This window comes from Heterodontus francisci, chromosome 12 (assembly GCF_036365525.1).
Source record: "Heterodontus francisci isolate sHetFra1 chromosome 12, sHetFra1.hap1, whole genome shotgun sequence".
NCBI lineage: Eukaryota > Metazoa > Chordata > Chondrichthyes > Heterodontiformes > Heterodontidae > Heterodontus > Heterodontus francisci.
The window spans coordinates 54592798-54612847 of NC_090382.1; the positions used below are offsets into that span (position 1 = coordinate 54592798).

A 20050-nucleotide genomic window follows, 5' to 3' on the forward strand; every position below is an offset into this window, starting at 1 on the left:
CAAGTCTATTTCCTTCAATTTCCTTTTGAAGTCATTGTCTCCACTTCCATCATCCTTGGGGGCAGCGAGCTCTAGGTCATTACTACCCACTGCATTTTTAAAAAAAAATAGTTCTTCCTCATATTCGCCCTGCATCTCTTGCCCAAAACCTTCAATCTGTGCCCTCTAGTCCTTGTACCATTAATTATTGGGAACAGTTTTTCCTTATTTAACTTATCCAAGTCTGTCATAATCTCATACATTTCTATTAAATCTCCCCTCGGTCTCCTTTATTCTAAGGAGAACAACCCCAGTTTTTCCAACCTAACCTTGTGAATAAAACCCCCATCCCTGGAACCATTCTGGCAAATCTCCTCTGCACCCTGTCAAGGACCCTCGCATCCTTCCTAAAGTGTGGTGACCAGAACTGGACGCAGTACTCCAGTTGGGGCCTAACCGGAGCTTTTTAAAGGTTCAGCATAACTTCCCTGCTTTTGTACTCAGTGCCTCTGTGTATGAAGCCCAAGATCCCATATGCTTTACTAACCACACTCAATATGAAGATCGATGCACATGCACCCCCAGGTCCCTCTGTTCCTGCACACTCTTTAGAACCATGCCATTAAGTATATATTGTCTCTCCAAATTTCTTCTGGGGCGGCGCAGTGGTTAGCACCGCAGCCTCACAGCTCCAGCGACCCGGGTTCAATTCTGGGTACTGCCTGTGTGGAGTTTGCAAGTTCTCCGTGTCTGCGTGGGTTTTTTCCGGGTGCTCCGGTTTCCTCCCACAAGCCAAAAGACTTGCAGGTTGGTAGGTAAATTGGCCATTACAAATTGTTCCTAGTATAGGTAAGTGGTAGGGAATTATAGGGACAGATGGGGATGTGGTAGGAATATGGGATTAGTGTAGGATTAATATAAATGGGTGGTTGATGGTCGGCACAGACTTGGTGGGCCGAAGGGCCTGTTTCAGTGCTGTATCTCTAAACTAAACTAAACAAAATGCATCACCTCACACTTATCAGTTTTAAGTTCCATCTGCCACCTGCCTGCCCATTCTGCTGGCCGATCTGTGTCCTGTTGCAGGTGGTTCATATCATCCTCACAGACACCAAACCTGGAGGTGTGGCATTGGCAAATTGAGGTTCTACTCTGTATTCCAAGATCCAAGTAATTTATATGTAGCAGAAAAAGCAGTGGTCCCAGCACTGACTCTTGGGGAGCACCACTATCTACCATCCTCCAGCCTGGAAAAACAACCATTGACTACGACTCACTGTTTTCTGTCCTTAAGCCAATTTTATCCAGTTGGACACTGATTCTCCTATTCCATGAGCCTCAATTTTGTTAACCAGCCTTTTATCAAACGCTTTCTTAAAATCCATATAAACAACATTCACTGCATTCCCTTCATCAGCCACCTTTTGTTATTTCTTCCGAAATTCAATTAGATTAACAGGCTCATTACGGCACAGAAGGAGGCCATTCAGCCCATTGTGTCTGCACCGGCTCTCCAAGTGAGCAATTCACTTAGTGCCATTCCCCCGCCTTCTCCCCATAACATTCATCTTTTTCAAGTAACTAATTCCCTTACAGAAAAATCTCATCACTCAGAAGCAAGAGTGCTACCAACTGAGCTACAGCCAACACAGCCATTTTATGTCTGGTAAGGCCGAAGATGTATAGTCAGAAAAGGTCGCAGACTGCATCCACTAGGAAGCTGTCAATTACGCCAGTTTTCCAAGCGATAATCGAACCATCTCAAAATACGGTGCAGGTTTCAAAGTGTCTGCTTTCATTAGTGACAATGCAACTTGTATGACAAAATCTTTGAAGTCTGTGCTGCCAGGTGTAATGCCTAATCACATGTAATGCACATATAATTTCTCGTCAGTGTGGTGCAGTCAAGCATGATCTGCCTTTTACAAATCTGTGCTGGCTATCCTTAATTAACTCTTAACTTCTAAGTGTGTGTTGACTTCCCCCCCGCTTATCGTTTCTAAAACCTTACCCACCACTGTTAAACTAACTGGCCTGTAGTTGCTAGGACTGACCTTACATCCTTTCTTGAATAACTGTCACATTTGCCACTGTCCAATCCTATGGCACCTCCCCCTTATCCAGGGAGGATTGGAAGATTATGGTAAGCCCTTCCGCTTTCTCCATCACCATTTCCTTTAGCAACCTGGGATGCAAGCCATCCTAGGTGACTTTATCTATGTTAAGCATAGCCAGCCATTCTAGTACTTGTGCCTCCCCTGCCTTCAATTTCTACCCTATCCATTGCTTCTACTTTCTTTGCTTCTTATATTTTGTCATTCCACATCCTTGGTGAACATGGATACAAAGTACTCATTAGGTATACAAAGTGACTCCTGACAACGCAGCAGCCCGCTGACGTCATCAGAGTGCTCCAAGCTGCGCACATGCGCAAATGGTCTCCTGCGCTCAGTGCGATGCTGCGCATGCGCAGCTTCCCACTTGCCAGGACTAATTGGTGCATGCGTGGGAGAATGTCACAGGTATTCGCTTCCCCCCACTCAGCTACTCTCTCCTGCCCTACTGGCCTCTCTTTTCTCTCTCTCTTTCCCCCCCCCCCCCCCCCCCCTCCCAGTCACTAGCACCAGGCCTTGATGCTTTCTCCCCCTCTTTCCTGGCTGATTGTTTCCGCTCCTGCCTCCCGGTCATCCCGCCTCCTGGCCGCTCGCTCTATGTCGCGCTGCTTCCCTCCTTGGCCACTCACTCCTACGTCGTACCACCCCTCACGGCGTGGTGAGGAACGATCAAATGTGTGAGAAAGTGGCCGAGAAGAGGGAAACGGCGTGGCCTGGAGCTAGTGGCTGGAGAGAAGGCGGGGGGGCGGAAGCGGGGAGACACTTTGTTTCATCATTATCTCTGTCGTCATCCAAGGAGCCCTGTTATCCGTTTCCTTATCTTTCGTCCTTATTGGAATGTACCTAGCCTACACCTGAAGCATCTTTTCCTTAAAGTTAACACATTGTTCCAGTACAGCTGTTCCTGTCAGTCTTTGGTTTCATTCTGCCCTGGCTCGATCCCTTCTCTTGGCATTAAGATTAACCCTCTTCCAATCTAGATGTTCTACCTTGTTTTGTTCCTTGCTTTTTTGCATTGAGTCTAAACCTTATGATATGATGGTCACTTTTACCCAAGTGCTCCCTCGCAGACACATGGAAATGAGGTGGGCCAAGTGGACCAAGCACAAATTTAAGTGATATAATATAAAGTTGAGGGTATTGCTAACTGAAATAATATGGCGCTGGTGGAGCTCTAGGTTTAAAAAAAAAAATGGCTGCCCAATTAAAGTTGATTATTATCTTAATTGAATTTTTGGGTGTAGAAGATTGATCAAAATTGGTATTGCATTTTATAGATATCGAAGTAATTGAGCTAAAGAATGAAAGTTTTATCAAGAAATTGTTATGGAGCTGACTTATTTTTTGCCGGACATTGTGTAAATTGTACCTCCATTGGTGTGAAACTGATTCCAGCATTGTCTTACTGGCTTATTTAGCCAAGTACCCATTCTTGGTGCAAACCTAAATGATGGTGATTGGCACGTTATTTGAGCATGGAGTGGAATTGGAACTGAGCCTAGTTCTATTCTTGCTCAATGCTCATGCATGTACCAGGATTCGCTGCTTAGTGGTTAGGAACATCATTGGGTGGCTGTTTTCCTGGACATTGTTACAAAAGTGCTTCCATTTTGAAATTTTTTTTTGAGGACTTGGGCTAAAACTGAAGATTCCGTGGATGTGTTTTTTTTAATCAAGTTAATTGAAAGGACACTTGTGATGTTTGAAAACAGCCTGTGCTGGAAATCATGTGCTTTAAGCTCAATAAACAACAGAAACCTTGGTGGCTTGGAGAAGATGTTTAGAGAAGCCATATGTTAAGGTTTATGGAGGTCAGGAAGTTGACTTTCTATTTGGGGTGTGAACTGTTTTGAAGACCGTTGGAGATCAACTCGCCAAGGAAAAACTACCCAACTCACATTTTTCTCTACGTCTTTGAAGAAACCCTGCAAAGATCCAGTGTGGGAGAGCTAAAATCCCTGGTGCTGCATCTCCTGAGAAGCTGGAAAAAACAAATTAATTCTCAATGCCCCCTGAAAAGAACTGCTTTGGAAAAGATCTGTGACTTGTCTCCCTATACCGGACGCCAGACCAAAAGGGACAACTGACTTCCTTCCAAATCTTCTCTTCAAAAATTAGCAAGTATTTGGTCAAAGTATTTTTTTGTCTTTTTTGCAACAGACCTCTGTGGAGAGAATTTCTGTTTTATTTCCAGAGCACTTTGTGTGGGGAATTTTAAAAGGGAGCTTTCATATTTCAGTCTGTGTGTTAATGCTTTGCTTCATTATGGATAAGTCTTGCTTGATAAACTGCTAATTTTGTTTATTAAAGAAACCTGGTTGGTGTATTTTATTCTGGGATAAAGAGTAGGATATATGATTGACCACATCGGTAACTAGGTAAGCATTTAAATATATGTTGTGACCCGTGGAGAAGTAGAACTAAAGGTGACTCTACAGTCCTCCCACCTCGGTTGTAACAACACTAACAACTGCGATAATTTAGTTCTGGAATTACAACCTCCAGTCTTCTGGGTTGTACAGCTTTGTGCTGCTCGCGGTAGTGTATCTTATCTGCTTAACCATCAGAGAATTAGGAAAGTGACCTTGGGTTTCAGTGGCTAACCTTGGGCAAAGGTGCTAAATCTAGAGAACAGGAATGCATGTTGAAATGTTAGGCCAATTGAGCTTGATGTGGAGATATATTACCCAAATGAATGTGAGGAAAAGACTTTTAATACACTTGCTGTCATTCCTCAGCTTGCTTAATGTTAAGAATGGATAAATGTTGAGCAATGTGAATGACCTTTGTGTGCAATTTTATGGTTTTCTTTCATTCACAATTTCTGAACATGTAACCAAACAGCACAAAGCGAAAAGTAATGGAACAATATCTGAAGTCTTATTTTGGTTACTAATTAGCTTTTAGCAGATTAAAACAGGGGGGAGAAACCGATATAAATATGATGCCTGCAAACACCAGAATTGTTGCCATCCCTCCTGGGCTGCTAAAGGAAGCCTTTGGCCTCCCCCAACCCTGATTCCTACTCACTACTACAGCTCCCACAAGCCCTGCCCATTGCCCCACCAAGCGTCCAGCATGTGTCACCACCTCTTCAGGGAGGGATGAGTTTGTTTTATTGTCACTGTAATTTGCAGTAACACTTCATAAATTTTTATTCTGGCTAATATACTCAGTTGAAAAATTGACCAATGTTATGCTTTGAACTGTTTCCAGCTTAACTTTTTTTGCAGCTAGCATCTCCATCAGTAAATGTATTTTATTTAAATTGGAAATCACATGTGCAAAGGACTTCTGTTTTCAAGGCTTGGAGGGAAACGTTTGTAATTAAACCATGTTCCTAAAAATGAAGCCTCGTGATCACTAATTTAGGTCCTTCTCTCTTGACTTGAATATCTTTTCAGATTTGCAATAATTCATGCCTATCACTCTTTTTTTTAAAAAAAAGTTATGGTGGGGACAACAAGCTATTTATGAGCAAAGGTTGGGTCTGGTTGTCAGTATGAAGAGTAAGAATTGTCAGATTTTAAATAAAGCACAAAGTCTTAATTAGAGTTTCCTATTTTGTATCTCAATATTCCTGCTGGCAAACTCCACTGTAGCCCAAGTTTTTCAGTATGATTTTGCTATTTTTATTAGTAAAATCGTAATCGTGTATTGCAAAATTAAAGCTAATGCTGGATTTCACTTTATGTTGTCTTGTACTTCATATTACAGCTGTTTCTGATTGACTTTGGTTTGGCCAAAAAATATCGTGACAACCGGACAAGGCAACACATACCATACAGGGAAGACAAAAATCTTACAGGGACAGCACGTTATGCCAGCATTAACGCACATCTAGGTATTGAACAGAGGTAAATATGTTCATTGGTATCGTTAATACAAAAATTATTGTTTGTTGGGATGGGAGGAACGGTGTTGAGCAGTGGTATTGTAGCAAATATCGGGCAAAAAATAGGAAATTGGAAATTTGGAAGTGCATATATAAATAAATTGGAGTCTTTGCAAGTTTGAATACAGGAAGAAGTGTTTGGGGGATTGTCGAAGGATGCAATTAAATAGTTGGTGATGACCTTGCCAATGATTGCCTCTTGACTCCCAGTTTCAATGTAAAATGGTGAGATCATGATAGCAATGTTGAGTTTAAATTGGCTGAAAGTGTTAGATATTTGTTACAGCTGGTAGTGACACAAGTCCACAACTAACTTTTTTCCTCGTTCATGGCGTGGGCCCCATAACCTTCCTGGATCTAGTGCGGTCAGCAATTTCTTGATATCGCATGGAGTGAACTGAATTAGCTTAAGACTGGCATCTGTGATGCTGTGGGAAGAAGTGGATCATCCATTTGGCACTTCTGGCAGAAGACAATTGCAAATGCTATAGCCTTGTCTTTTTTAGTTGAATTGTCCACCGTTCACTACTGGATGTGGCAGGACTGCAGAAATTTGGTCTGATTTGGTTATGGGATCATTTACCTCTTATCAATAGTATGTTGCTTCCATTGTTTAGCATGCTTGTAGTCCTATGTTGAACTTCAAGTTGGCATCTAATTTTTGTGTATGTCTACTAACGATTATATTTATTTTTCCCATATTCTTGAAAGTGCTTAAATAATAGAGATGTAGGTTTTTAAAATACTTTTGTAAGCAATTGTAGCAGGATGTTTTTTCAGGAAAAAGGGGGACAAGCGCAAAACATGTAATGTGAAGGAACATGAGTGGTTACTGATCAGCATTGGTATTTCTGATGAAATTAAATTTTCATTTAGTTTGGTGTTAGAGGTGAATATGAATATGGCACAACTGTACTTTTTCAATTATATTCTCCCTCTTAAACTTAACTCTTGAGCAAAATATTTGTTGAACACACAACACGAAGTAGGAGCAGGAGTAGGCCATTCAGCCCCTTGAGCCTGCCCCATCATTTAACAATTTCATGGCTGATCTGTCCCAGGCCTCAACTCCTCTTTCCGGCCTGCGCTGCATAACCCTCGACTCTCCGAGATTTCAAAAATCTATCTACCTCCTCCTTAAATACAATTAGTGACCAAGCCTCCACAACTCCCAGGTAGAGAATTCCAGAGATTCACCACCCTCAGAAGAAATTTCTTCGCATCTCAGTTTTAAATGTGTGCCCCCTTATTCTGTAACTATGTCCCCCAGTTTGAGATTCCCCCATCAGTGGAAACATATTCTCAACATCTACCCTGTCAAGCCCCCTTACAATCTTATATGTTTCATTAAGATCACTTCTCCTTCGAAACTCCAATGAATAAAGGCCTAACCTGTTTAGCCGCTCTTGATAAGGCAACCCCTTCATACCAGGAATCAGCCTAGTGAACCTTTTTCTGAACTGCCTCCAATGCTAGTATATCCTTCCTTAAATATGGGAACCAAAACTGTACACCATACTCTGGATGTGGTCTCACCAACACCCTGTACAGTTATATTTTTAAATTCTAACCTCCTAGCAATAAAGGACAAAACTCCATTTGCCTTCCTAATTACCTGTTGCACCTGCATGCTAACTTTTTGTGTTTCCTGTACAAGAACACCCAGATCCCTCTACTGCAGTATTTTGTGGTCTTTCTCCATCTAAATAATCTGCCTTTTTATTCTTCCTATCAAAGTGGATTACCTCTCACTTTCCCACATTGAACACCATCTGCCAAGTTTTTGCTCACTCACTTAACTTTTCTATATCCCTTTGCAGATTCCTTCTGTCCTCATCACAACATGCCTTCCCACCTATTTTTGTATCGTCTGCAAATTTGGATACTCTACACTCTGTCCCTTCCAAGTCATTGATATAGTTAGTAAAAAGTTGAGGCTCTAGGACTGATCCTTGTGGCACCCCATGAGTTACAGCTTTCCAACTTGAAAAAGACCCATTGATCCTGACTCTGTGTGTTAGCCAATCCTCAATCCATGCCAACACATTACCCCCAATACCCTGAGCTCCTATTTTGTGTAATAATCTTTTATGTGACAACTTATCGAAAGCCTTCGGAAAATCCTAATACACTATTCTACTGGTTCCCCTTTATCCACTCTGTTTGTTATATCCTCAAATAACTCTAACAAATTTGTCAAACATGATTTTCCTTTCATAAAACCGTGTTTGATTGCATTATGTTTTTCTAGATATCCTATTTATTATGGACTAGCATTTTCCCAGTGACAGTTGTTAAGCTAACTGGCCTATAGTTTCCTGCTTTCTGTCTCCCTCCTTCCTTGAATAGGGGCATCACATTAGTGGTTTTCCAGTCTGCTGGTACCCTACCATAGGACATGCTTTAATTATCCCAACATGCTGCTATAGACACTTGAGATTTATTGAGCTGTGGGAAGTGGTAGCTTTTTTAGAGGCATGAAGATTGCTTTTTCCACTGAAGATGGAGTTGTTGGCCGTTTTCTTAATACTATACCTAACATATCTACATAGATTTCTAGGTTGCTTTAACCATTGAGATTCTTTCTGTAAAGTGGCTTACTAACTTTTAGTCAGCTGCTGAATATAATAAAGCATTCTGGGCAGATGGTTGCTGAAGATTTTTAGCTGCACTTGTTTGCACTGACATTTAATTTTAAAAACAAAACACAGGTGTACCCAACTGCACAGTTATCAAACTGCCTCCAAAGATGATGACACAACACTAGGTGTTCAGCATATGAACCCAATACTGTTTGCATGCAATAGTTTGGGACTGATAGTCTCGTCTATGTCAGTTATGTCAACTTCGAATTGGGATCACTTTTGTCTGGTTTGAAAACGGTAGCAATTGATAGCATCTGATTTTTTTTTTAACGTTTTCCTTTGGGTGAAATATAGGGAACAAATAAAATTGATATAAAGGACACAATTTGTATTTTTCATTTGCTATCTTAGCTATAGTGAAGAAGGATGGTGGTGGGAGCAGGGGGAAATTTCATGGTGGGTTGAAAACATTTATTAAGCTTATTGACGGGATCAAAGGGTATAGTCTGTACTGACTTAAAGTTTAGAGCTACTTTTCAACTGGAAAACAACTATGCCAATTTTATAAATGCCAAAGTGAGTATAACTTGAGGTAAAAAATCAGTGACGTCAGGGAATGTAACAGTAGATAACAAAACCTAATGAGCATACTTGAGGAAAAGATTTTTAAGCTGATGTTTATCATATATCAAGGCTATGTGAGTTTAAAAAACGATGGATAATCAAGTGAGCTTTCGCTAGCATTGGTGCAAGCTAGCTGTTGTCTAATTAGAATTGAAATGAGCACAAATGCTCTGCATTTTTTGGGGGATATTTTCATTACAAAATACTCGCCTACACATCCAAAAATTCAAAAATATTGCTCGTTGTTCCTTGTATGGGATTCCTATATCTTATGGTAGTCTTTTGTTCCATGGAGCTGCTCCCATGATGTGGGTTATGAAATATCAGCTGATAAGTTGTTCTACATGGCTTGGATGCCTCTGCGTTAGCATCCAAGCTGGGCTGGACTGCTCATATTCCGGACTTGCTCAAGAACACGCTTGCAATCTATATCATTGAAGCAGCTCCTGAGTGCGAGAGAACGGAGCCTGCTATGTGATAATTGACTTGGTTTTTAATTTTTGGGAGTGGATTCAAGTACTTTCAAGGCGAAACAGTTAAAGTACTAGTCACTCCGTTTGTTTTGTATCTTACTAAGACATTTAACTTTATATTTTTTTCCACAAGTCGTCGTGATGATATGGAATCTCTAGGATACGTACTGATGTACTTCAACAGGACAAGCCTTCCTTGGCAAGGACTGAAGGTAAATCCAGAGCAGACTTTGAAAATAATTCAGTAGCAGCATAGGCCTGCCTTAATGTAAATTGCATGGGTTGAAATTATTCAGCTATTGATTTAGATTTGACCTTTGTAATCAATTCTTCAGTAAAATTGCGGTATTTTCGGTCTAAAGCAGAGGTACTTAACGTAAGAAATAGGAGCAGGAGCAGACCTTACAGTTCCTTGAGCCTGCTCCATTTAATACTCATGGTTGATTTTGACCGCAATTGTTGACAACGCAATCGGTAGGTGGCGCTGTTTTTGGCACATGCGCAAATCCAGCATGTGCCACGAAAACGTCACAGATTGCGACTGTAGCAGCTGCCAGGATTAAAGATGGCGCTGCTCAAAGAATCACAGAGATGAAACCTAACAAACACGTGGCAGAACACAATGGCCGGAGTGAGAGAGTGGAGCGGGCCGGGGAGAGCAGCGCGGGGGTGGGGGAGGACGGGGAGAAGGAGGGGGGGATAGAGGGAGGGGTCAAGGGGGGAGGGAAGAGGGAGGGTAGTGGGGGAGAGGGAGGAAGGGGAGAGAATGGGGGTGGGGGGAGAGCAGCGGAACAGAAGAGGAGTGCCTTTTTCTGTGCATGCGCCGTAAACACAACAGCAAAAGACTTACTGGCCAGTCCCTGGACCCGGTGACACCAAGGTCTTCGCACGCTCACTCCCCGCGGCTCTCTACGGCCTCTCGCTTCCGGCCCCCTCTATTCAGCCGTTCCCTCCAGCTGTGGATGCCCAATCCAGTTGCTTTCTCCCCTACCCAGTTGCTTTCTCTACTTCTCCACAGTACTTCAGGCATTGCAACTGTCTGGTCCCTGCATGGTCTCATCAGCCAGTCCTTGTGTTTATGGCGCATGCACAGAAAAAGGCACTCCCCTTCTGCACCGCCCTTCCCCCTCCCCTTCCCCCTCCCCTTCCCCCTCCCCTTCCCCCTCCCCTTCCCCCTCCCCTTCCCCCTCCCCTTCCCCCTCCCCTTCCCCCTCCCCTTCCCCCTCCCCTTCCCCCTCCCCTTCCCCCTCCCCTTCCCCCTCCCCTTCCCCCTCCCCTTCCCCCTCCCCTTCCCCCTCCCCTTCCCCCTCCCCTTCCCCCTCCCCTTCCCCCTCCCCTTCCCCCTCCCCTTCCCCCTCCCCTTCCCCCTCCCCTTCCCCCTCCCCTTCCCCCTTGAAATGTTTTCAGACCAACTTACCTTGGAACAATCTCCTCTGTCTAATAAAATGAAGCAAATGTCCAAAATGACTAAATAATTGAGATAAAATGCCCGACGAAACCTCTCCTCCTTCCATTTTCAAAAACTCGCGCCGAAGCTTTCGGAAGATTGACGCACATGCGCACACAGTCTCAGGCCCTCTGCGCATGCGCTGCGGTCCGGATAGCCAGGACCAGTTTGCGCATGCGCAGAGGCCAACCAGGCGTGTTCCCCAAGGAAGATGACGTTATGCGATGACGTCATGTGCGCATGTGTGCACCGCGGCGCATCCTGATGACGTAACGTTGTCATCAATCACTTTGGTTGATTTTTGGTCTCAACTCCCCTTCCTGCCTGATACCCAATATCCCTTGATTCTCGAGACACCAAAAATCTATTTATCTCAGTTTGGAATAGATTCAACGATGGAGCATCCACAACCCTTTGGGATAAAGAATTGCAAAGTTTCACAACCCTCAGATTTCTCCTGCTGTCAGTCCTAAATGATGGAACTTTTTATCCTGAGGCTGTGTGCCCGTGTTCTAGATTCCCCAGCCGGGGGAAGCAACCTCTGTCTACCCTGTCACGTGCTTCAGAATCTTGATGTTTGAATGAGATTAGCTCTCATTCTTCTAAACTTGAGAGTCTAGACCCTCTCATCCCAGGAACCAATCTAGTGCCTTCAAGGCAAGTTTATCCTTCCTTAGATATGAAGCTGAAAACGTGCACAGTACTTGGGTGTGGTGTCACCAAAGGTCGATACAGTTGTACCCAAGGTTTGTTTGTTCTTGTACTCCAGTCCCCTTACAATAATAAATTTGGAAATAAATTCCTTTTAAATTCTATATCTTCAAAGCGAAAGCGAAGCTTGTATATAAGTGTGGGGATGGAGTCTTGAGTAGACGTTGCATATCATATAAATTTTTATTGTAACATTCTGAATTCATTAGGTTTATTATGAATTATAGAGGAAAATAAAGAGCATAGAGTTTTTTTTGGAGTCTGTTTTAGCTGTAGGTCCTTCCTCTTACATGTATAAAGGCATTTCTCGGCTTACTGCCAGTAGGGCAAGAGCAAAGAACAGTACAGCACAGGAACAGGCCATTCGGCCCTCCAAGCCTGCGCCGATCTTGATGCCTGCCTAAACTAAAACCTTCTGCACTTCCGGAGACCGTATCCCTCTATTCCCATCCTATTCATGTATTTGTCAAGATGCCACTTAAATATCGCTATCGTACCTGCTTCCACCACCTCCCCCGGCAGCAAGTTCCAGGCACTCATCACCCTCTGTAAAGAACTTGCCTCGCACATCCCCTCTAAACTTTGCCCCTCTCACCTTAAACCTATGTCCCCTAGTAACTGACTCTTCCACCCTGGGAAAAAGCTTCTGACTATCCACTCTATCCATGCCACTCATAACTTTGTAAACCTCTATCATGTCGCCCCTCCACCTCCGTCGTTCCAGTGAAAACAATACGAGTTCATCCAACCTCTCCTCATAGCTAATGCCCTCCAGACCAGGCAACATCCTGGTAAACCTCTTCTGTACCCTCTCCAAAGCCTCCACATCCTTCTGGTAGTGTGGCGACCAGAATTGCATGCAATATTCTAAGTGTGGCCTAACTAAAGTTCTGTACAGCTGCAGCATGGCTTGCCAATTTTTATACTCTGTGCCCCGACCGATGAAGGCAAGCATGCCATATGCCTTCTTGACTACCTTATCCACCTGCGTTGCCACTTTCAGTGACCTGTGGACCTGTACGGCCAGATTTCTCTGCCTGTCAATACTCCTAAGGGTTCTGCCATTTACTGTATACTTCCCACCTGCATTAGACCTTCCAAAATGCATTACCTCACATTTGTCCAGATTAAATTCCATCTGCCATTTCTCCGCCCAAGTCTCCAACCGATCTATATCCTGCTGTATCCTCTGACAATCCTCATCACTATCCGCAACTCCACCGACCTTTGTGTCGTCTGCAAATTTACTAATCAGACCAGCTACATTTTCCTCCAAATCATTTATATATACTACAAACAGCAAAGGTCCCAGCACTGATCCCTGCGGAACAAGACTAGTCACATTCTTCCATTCAGAAAAGTACCCTTCCACTGCTACCCTCTGCCATCTTTGACCGAACCAGTTCTGTATCCATCTTTCCAGCTCACCGCTGATCCCGTGTGACTTCACCTTTTGTACCAGTCTGCCATGAGGGACCTTGTCAAAGACTTTACTGAAGTCCATATAGATAACATCCACTGCCCTTCATCAATCATCTTCATCACTTGCTCAAAAAACTCAATCAAATTAGTGAGGCACTACCTCCCCTTCACAAACCATGCTACCTCTCGCTAATAAGTTTGTTTGTTTCCAAATGGGAGTAAATCCTGTCCCGAAGAATCCTCTCCAATAATTTCCCTACCACTGACGTAAGGCTCACCGGCCTATAATTTCCTGGATTATCCATGCTACCCTTCTTAAACAAAGGAACAACATTGGCTATTCTCCAGTCTTCTGGGACCTCACCTGTAGCCAATGAGGATGCAAAGATTTCTGTCAAGGCCCCAGCAATTTCTTCCCTTGCCTCCCTCAGTATTCTGGGGTAGATCCCATCAGGCCCTGGGGATTTATCTACCTTAATGCTTTGCAAGACACCCAACACCACCACCTTTTTGATAATGAGATGACTGGAGACTATCTACACTCCCTTCCCTAGGCTCATCATCCACCAAGTCCTTCTCTTTGGTAGTCCGTAACGTTTGCTGCAGATTACGTCTGTAAGATGGTACTTCTCACCTGTTCCTTGTAGAGTATTTACCAATCAGCAAGTGATGCATAGGACTCTGGCATCTTCAGAAACATCATGGAATATGGACCAGGTGCAGCTGCGACTGATCCACCAGGCCTACAACCTGTCCCTGACTGAATTTGACTTCCTCCAACCTCAACCAATTATCCACCAAGATATGTTATCCTACCTTCATCCCCATTTCTATTCCAGTGCAATGCTGCGTTGTCTTTTTATGCATTTCCATACAATATGAATCTGGAGTGCCTTTGAGGTTGTAGCAAGCAGGGTGAATAAAAGGGCACCAGTATTTGGAATTCCAAAAGGCATTCAGTAAGCTGCCACATCAAAGGTTACTACATAAGATCAGAGCTCATGGTGTTGGGGGCAATACATTAACATGGATGGAGGATTGGCTAGCCAACAGGGAACAGAATTGGGATGAATGGGGCGTTTTCAGGTTGACAAACTGTAACTAGTGGAGTGCCATGGCGGTCAGTGCTGGGGCCTCGACTTTTACGACCTATAGTACCAACTTGGATGAAGGGACCGAGTGTATTGTAGCCACATTTGTTGTCTCTATGAAGATAGGTAGGAAAGCAAGTTGAGGAGGACAGAGCCTGCAAAGAGATACAGATAAGTTAAGTGAGTGGACAAAAATTTGGCAGATGGACGATGGTGTGGGAAAATGTGAGGTTGCCCACTTTGGTGGGAAGAATAGAAAAGCCGAATATTAAATGGAGAGAGACTGCAGAATGCTGCGGCACAGAGGCATCTGCTATAATGGAAACTTGGCTTAGAGGGGAAAAAATGGCAGCTCAACATTCCTGAATATAGAGTTTTCAGGCAGGAGAGAGGGGGATAAAAAAAGGAGGGGGTGTAGCATTATTGGTTAAAGAATCAATTATAGCTGTGAGGAGGGATGATATGCTAAATAACCCTCAAATGAGACCATATGGGTTGAGCTCAGAAATATAAAAAAAGGGGCAGCCATACTACGATGAGTGCACTGTAGACCCGCAAATAGTGGGAGGGAGGTAGAACAAATACGTAGGCAAAACAAATATGTCGGCAAATCTGAGTGCAAAACAATAGAGCAATGAAGGTTGGGCATTTCAACTACCCTAATATCAACTGGATGCAAACTGAGAAGGACACAGAGGGCACAAAATTCTTGAACTGCATTCGAGAACTTTTTTAGCCAGCACGTAACAAGCCCAACGAGAGGGGGCGCAATTCTAGATTTAGTCTTAGGAAATGAAGCTGGGCAAGTGGATGAAGTGGCAGCGGGTGACCATTTTGGAGATAGTGACCATAATATAGTTAGATTTAGCATTATTATGGAAAAGGACAAAGATAGTACAGGAGTAAAAGTTCTAAATTGGGGAAGGCAAATTTTACAATGCTGAGAGGTGATCTGGTGAAAGTGAACTGGATACAGTTACTTGAAGGAAAATTCGTGGCAAACCAGTGGGAGGCATTCAAAAGTGAGATTCTACGGGCACAGTATTGACATGTCCCCACAAAGAAAAAGGGTGGTACTGCCAAATCTAGAGACTCCTAACTATCGAGTCTCATACAGGGCAAGGTAAAGTAGAAAAAGAAAGCTTATCACAGTCACATAAAACTTGATGCTTTAGAAAGCTTAGAGGAATATAGACAGTGCAGGGGTGAAGTAAAAAAGGAAATTAGGAAAGCAGAGAGGGGACATGAAAAAATATTGGCAGGTAAAATTGAGGAAACCCCAAAGATGTTTTGTCGGTATATTAAGAGCAAGAAAAGGGTTGGGCCCAGCAGAGATATACAAGGTAACTTGTGCATGTATGTAGAAGGTGTGGGCATTGTTCTTAATGAGTACTTTGTCTCTGCCTTCACAAAGGAGAGGGATGGTGCAGACATTGTAGTTAAAGAGGAGTGTGAAATATTAGATACGATGAGTATAATGAGAGAGGAAGTACCAGAAGGTCTGACATCCTTGAAAGTGGATAAATCACCAGGGCCGGATGGATTGCATCCGAGGCTGCTCAAGGAAGCCAGGGCGGAAGCGGCTGCTCTGAGGAACATCTTCAAACCCTCACTAGAGACGGGCAAGGTACCAGAGGATTGGAGGTCTGTGAACATTGTACCATTGTTTAAAAAGGGTGCGAGTCCGACCTCAGTGGTGGGCAAATTTGTAGAATCAATTCTGAGATACAGGATAAACAGTCACTTGGAAAGGCCCGGATCAATCAGGGGTAGTCAGTGTGGATTTGGTGAGGGAAGGTAGTGTGTTATTCCTCAAAAAATTCAATTAAGTTAGTAACAAGGAGGATTGATGAGAGTAGTGCAGTGGATGTTGTCTGCATGGATTTTAGTAAGGCATTTGACAAGGTTCCGCATGGCAGACTGATCAGAATAGTAAAAGCCCATGGGATATAGGGGAACGTGGTGAGTTGGATCCAAAATTGTCTCCGTGACAGGAAACAAAGGGTAATGGTCAACAGATAAGGCTGTAGCATTTGCAACAATCTTCAGCCAGAAGTGCCGAGTTGATGATCCATCTCTGCCTCCTCCTGAAGTTTCCAGCATCATAGATGCCTATCTTCAGCCAATTCGATTCACTCCGCGTGATAACAAGAAATGACTGAAGGCACTGGATAATGCAAAGGATATGGGCACTGACAACATTCCAGTAATTGTACTGACGACCTGTGCTCCAGAACTTGCTGTGCCCCTAGCCAAGCTGTTCCAGTACAGCTATAATGCTGGCACCTACCTGGCATTGAGGAAAATTGCCCAGGTACGTCCTGTACACACAAAGCAAGACAAGTCCAACCCGGCCAATTACCGCCTTTTCATTCTGCTCTCAATCAGTAAAGTGATGGAAGGTGTCATCGACAGTGCTATCATGTGGCACTTGCTTAGCAATAACCTGCTCTGATACGCTCTGTTTGGGTTCTGCCAGGGCCACTCAGCTCCTGACCTCATTACAGCCTTGGTTCAAACATGGACAAAAGAGCTGAACTCTAGAGGTGAGGTGAGAGTGACTGCCCTTGACATCAAGACAGCATTTGACCAAGTATGGCATCAACCAAAACTGGAGTTACTGGGAATCGGGGGGGGTGGGGGGGAACTCTCTGCTGGTTGGAGTCGTACCCAGCATAAAGGAAGATGGTTGTGGTTGTTGGAGGTCATTCATCTCAGCTCCAGGACATCACTGCAGGAGTTCCTCAGGGTAGTGTCCTAGGCTGAACCATCTTCAGCTGCTTCATCAATGACCTTCCTTCAATCAGAGGTCAGAAATGGGGATGTTTGCTGATTGCACAATGTTCACCATTCGCGACGACTCAAATACTGAAGCAGTCCATGTTGATATGCAGCAGGACCTGGACAATATCCAGGCTTGGGTTGATATGTGACAAGTAACATTTGCACCACAAGTGCCAGGCAATGCCCATCTCCAACAAGAGAGAATCTAACCATTGCCCCTCAACATTCAATGGCATTACGATCACTGAATCCCTCACTATCAACATCCTGGGGGTTACCATTGACTAGAAACTGAACTAGAGCAGCCATATAAATACCATGGCTACAAGAGCAAGTCTTAGGCGAAGAATCCTGCGTCGAGTAACTCACTTGCTGACTGCCCAAAGCCTGTCCACCACCTACATGGCACAAGTCAGGAGTGTGATGGAATTCTCTCCACTTGTCTGGATGGGTGCAGCTCCAACAACACTCAAGAAGCCTGACACCATCCAGGACAAAGCAGTCCGCTTGATTGGCACCCCATCCACAAACATTCACTCCCTCCACCACCGACGCAGCAGTGTGCACCATCTACAAGATGCACTGCAGCAATGCACCAGTGGCTCCTCAGACAGCACCTTCCAAACCTGCGACCTCTACCATCTAGAAGGACAAGGGCAGCAGATGCAAGTTCCCCTCCAATCACACATCATCCTGACTTGGAACTATATCTTCGTTCCTTCACTGTCGCTGGGTCAAAATCCTGGAACTCCCTCCCTGATAGCACTGTAGGTGTACCTTCTGCACATGGACTGCAGCAGTTCAAGAAGGCAGCTCTCCAGCACCTTCTTGAGGGAAATTAGGGATGGGCAATGTATGCTGGTCTGGCCAGTGACGCCCACATCCCGTGAATGAATAAAAGAATGTTTTTGCAAATGGAAGGTGACTTCCAGTGACGTTCCACAGGACTCTGTTGGGTCCTTTGCTGTTTGTGGTATATATCAATGATTTGGACTTAAATGTGGGCGGCATAATTGGGAAATTTGCAGATGACACAAAAATTGGCTGTGTAGTTGATAGTGAAGAGGACAGCTGTAGATTCCAGAATGATATCAATGGTTTGCTTGCGTGGGCGAAAAAGTGGCAAATGGAATTCAATCCGGAGAAGTGTCAGGTAATGCATTTGATGAGGGCAAACAAAGAAAGGGAATACATAATAAATGGGAGGATATTGAGAGGGGTAGAGGAAGTGAGCGACCTTGGACTGCATGTCCAAAGGTCCCTGAAGGTGGCAGGACAGGTAGATAAAGTGATTCCTGGGTTAAAGGGGTTGTCTTACGAGGAAAGGTTGAGCAGGTTGGGCCTATGCTCATTGGAGCTTCGAAGGATGAGAGGTGATCTTATTGAAACATGAGACTGAGGGCACTTGACAGGGTAGATGCTGAGAGGTTGTTTCCCCTCGGGTGGGGGGGGTGGGTGCATGGGGAATCTAGAGCTGGGGGTACAGTTTCAAAATAAGGGGTCTGTCAGTTAAGACAGCGATGAGGAGCAATTTCTTCACTCAGGAATGTTGGAATTCTGGTCCCTAGCAAGCAGTGGAGGCTGGGTCATTGAATATAGTCAAGGTTGAGTTACACAGATTTTTGATCGACAAGGGAGCCTAGAGTTATGGGGGCCTGCAGGAAAGGAGTTAAGGCCACAATCTGATCAGCCATGATCTTATTGAATGGTGGAGCAGACCTGAGGGGCCGAATGGCCACCTATATTGTGTCTTCTGCAGTCCATGAATGCCAAAAGCATCGTCCTATTTAGGCAGAAGTAAACACGTTTCTGGCACAAATTGCTGTTTACAGTTTAAATGCAAGAAGATGGCGCGATTGTTCTGATACCGGTAACATTAAGTGAAGCTAAAAGAAGTCTGTATTTCGATGGAGCTAGAAACTAAATTTGTATGACAAAAGGATATTTTATTGAGATGTTACTGTTAAATTGATTAAAACCATCACGTGCAAGCATTTATAATTTGGAAGGGACCCTATGTTAATATTTTGTACTGGAGCTTTAACAAACCAGTTGAATCATGCAGTCCTTTTCAAAATTGCACTTTTTTATTGTCTGAAATTAATTAAAAATATTGCCATTTTATAATCTAATTTTTAAAGTTTTTAATTGAAGGCCTCACAGTGAAAAAATATTTGCAGTTGCTGGTAGCTTCCATGTGCAAAAATGGTCAATATGGCCTTAAATGTGTGGCATAACATTTCTGTAAATTGTGCTTGTTTTATTTTGAGACTAAATCATAATGAATCTGGTGTCATAAGCTCTTCCCATCACATGACAAGGCTCAATTACAAGTACTATTGCAGCTGGATATGAAATAATTCTAGTAGTCATTTGAACCAGGCAGTGATGGATTAATGTGCAACTACTGTCTGTCTTCTGCTGTAGTTTATTTCCTTTTAACTTTTATCTCCTGGTTAATAGAAGTTGATGGTGTGTTTTGAAGGTTTTCTGTTGTTGGCCACTCAGCCTGTAGAAACGCCTGTTTTGTACAAAGGTGATAATTTAAACAAGATATGTTGCTCCCTCCATTTTCTCTCCCCTCTTGACTCCGCGAGTGGCGCAGAGGATAGCACCGCAGCCTCACAGCTCCAGCAACCCGGGTTCAGTTCTGGGTACTACCTGTGTGGAGTTTGCAAGTTGTCCCTGTGACCACATGGGTTTCCGCTGGGTGCTCCGGTTTCCTCCCACCGCCAAAGACTTGCAGGTTGATAGGTAAATTGGCCATTGTAAATTGCCCCTAGTGTAGGTAGAATGGTAGGGAATATGGGATTAATGTAGAATTAGTATAAATGGGTGTTTGATGGTCGGCACAGACACAGTGGGCCGAAGGGCCTGTTTCAGTACTGTATCTCTCTGATTATGACTCTGACTCATTTCAGATGT

The 20050-nt window shown here is 43.8% G+C and overlaps 1 protein-coding gene across 2 annotated transcripts in view; it reads left to right on the forward strand.

Annotated features, from left to right (window-relative positions):
- Positions 1-20050, forward strand: part of csnk1a1 (casein kinase 1, alpha 1) — an 80355-nt gene that overhangs the window by 35450 nt on the left and 24855 nt on the right. For both annotated transcript variants that reach the window (XM_068043441.1, XM_068043442.1), the window contains 2 exons: positions 5811-5950; positions 9804-9882. In XM_068043441.1, coding sequence (XP_067899542.1) covers positions 5811-5950; positions 9804-9882 — 219 coding nt within the window. The remainder of the gene's footprint in view (positions 1-5810; positions 5951-9803; positions 9883-20050) is intronic.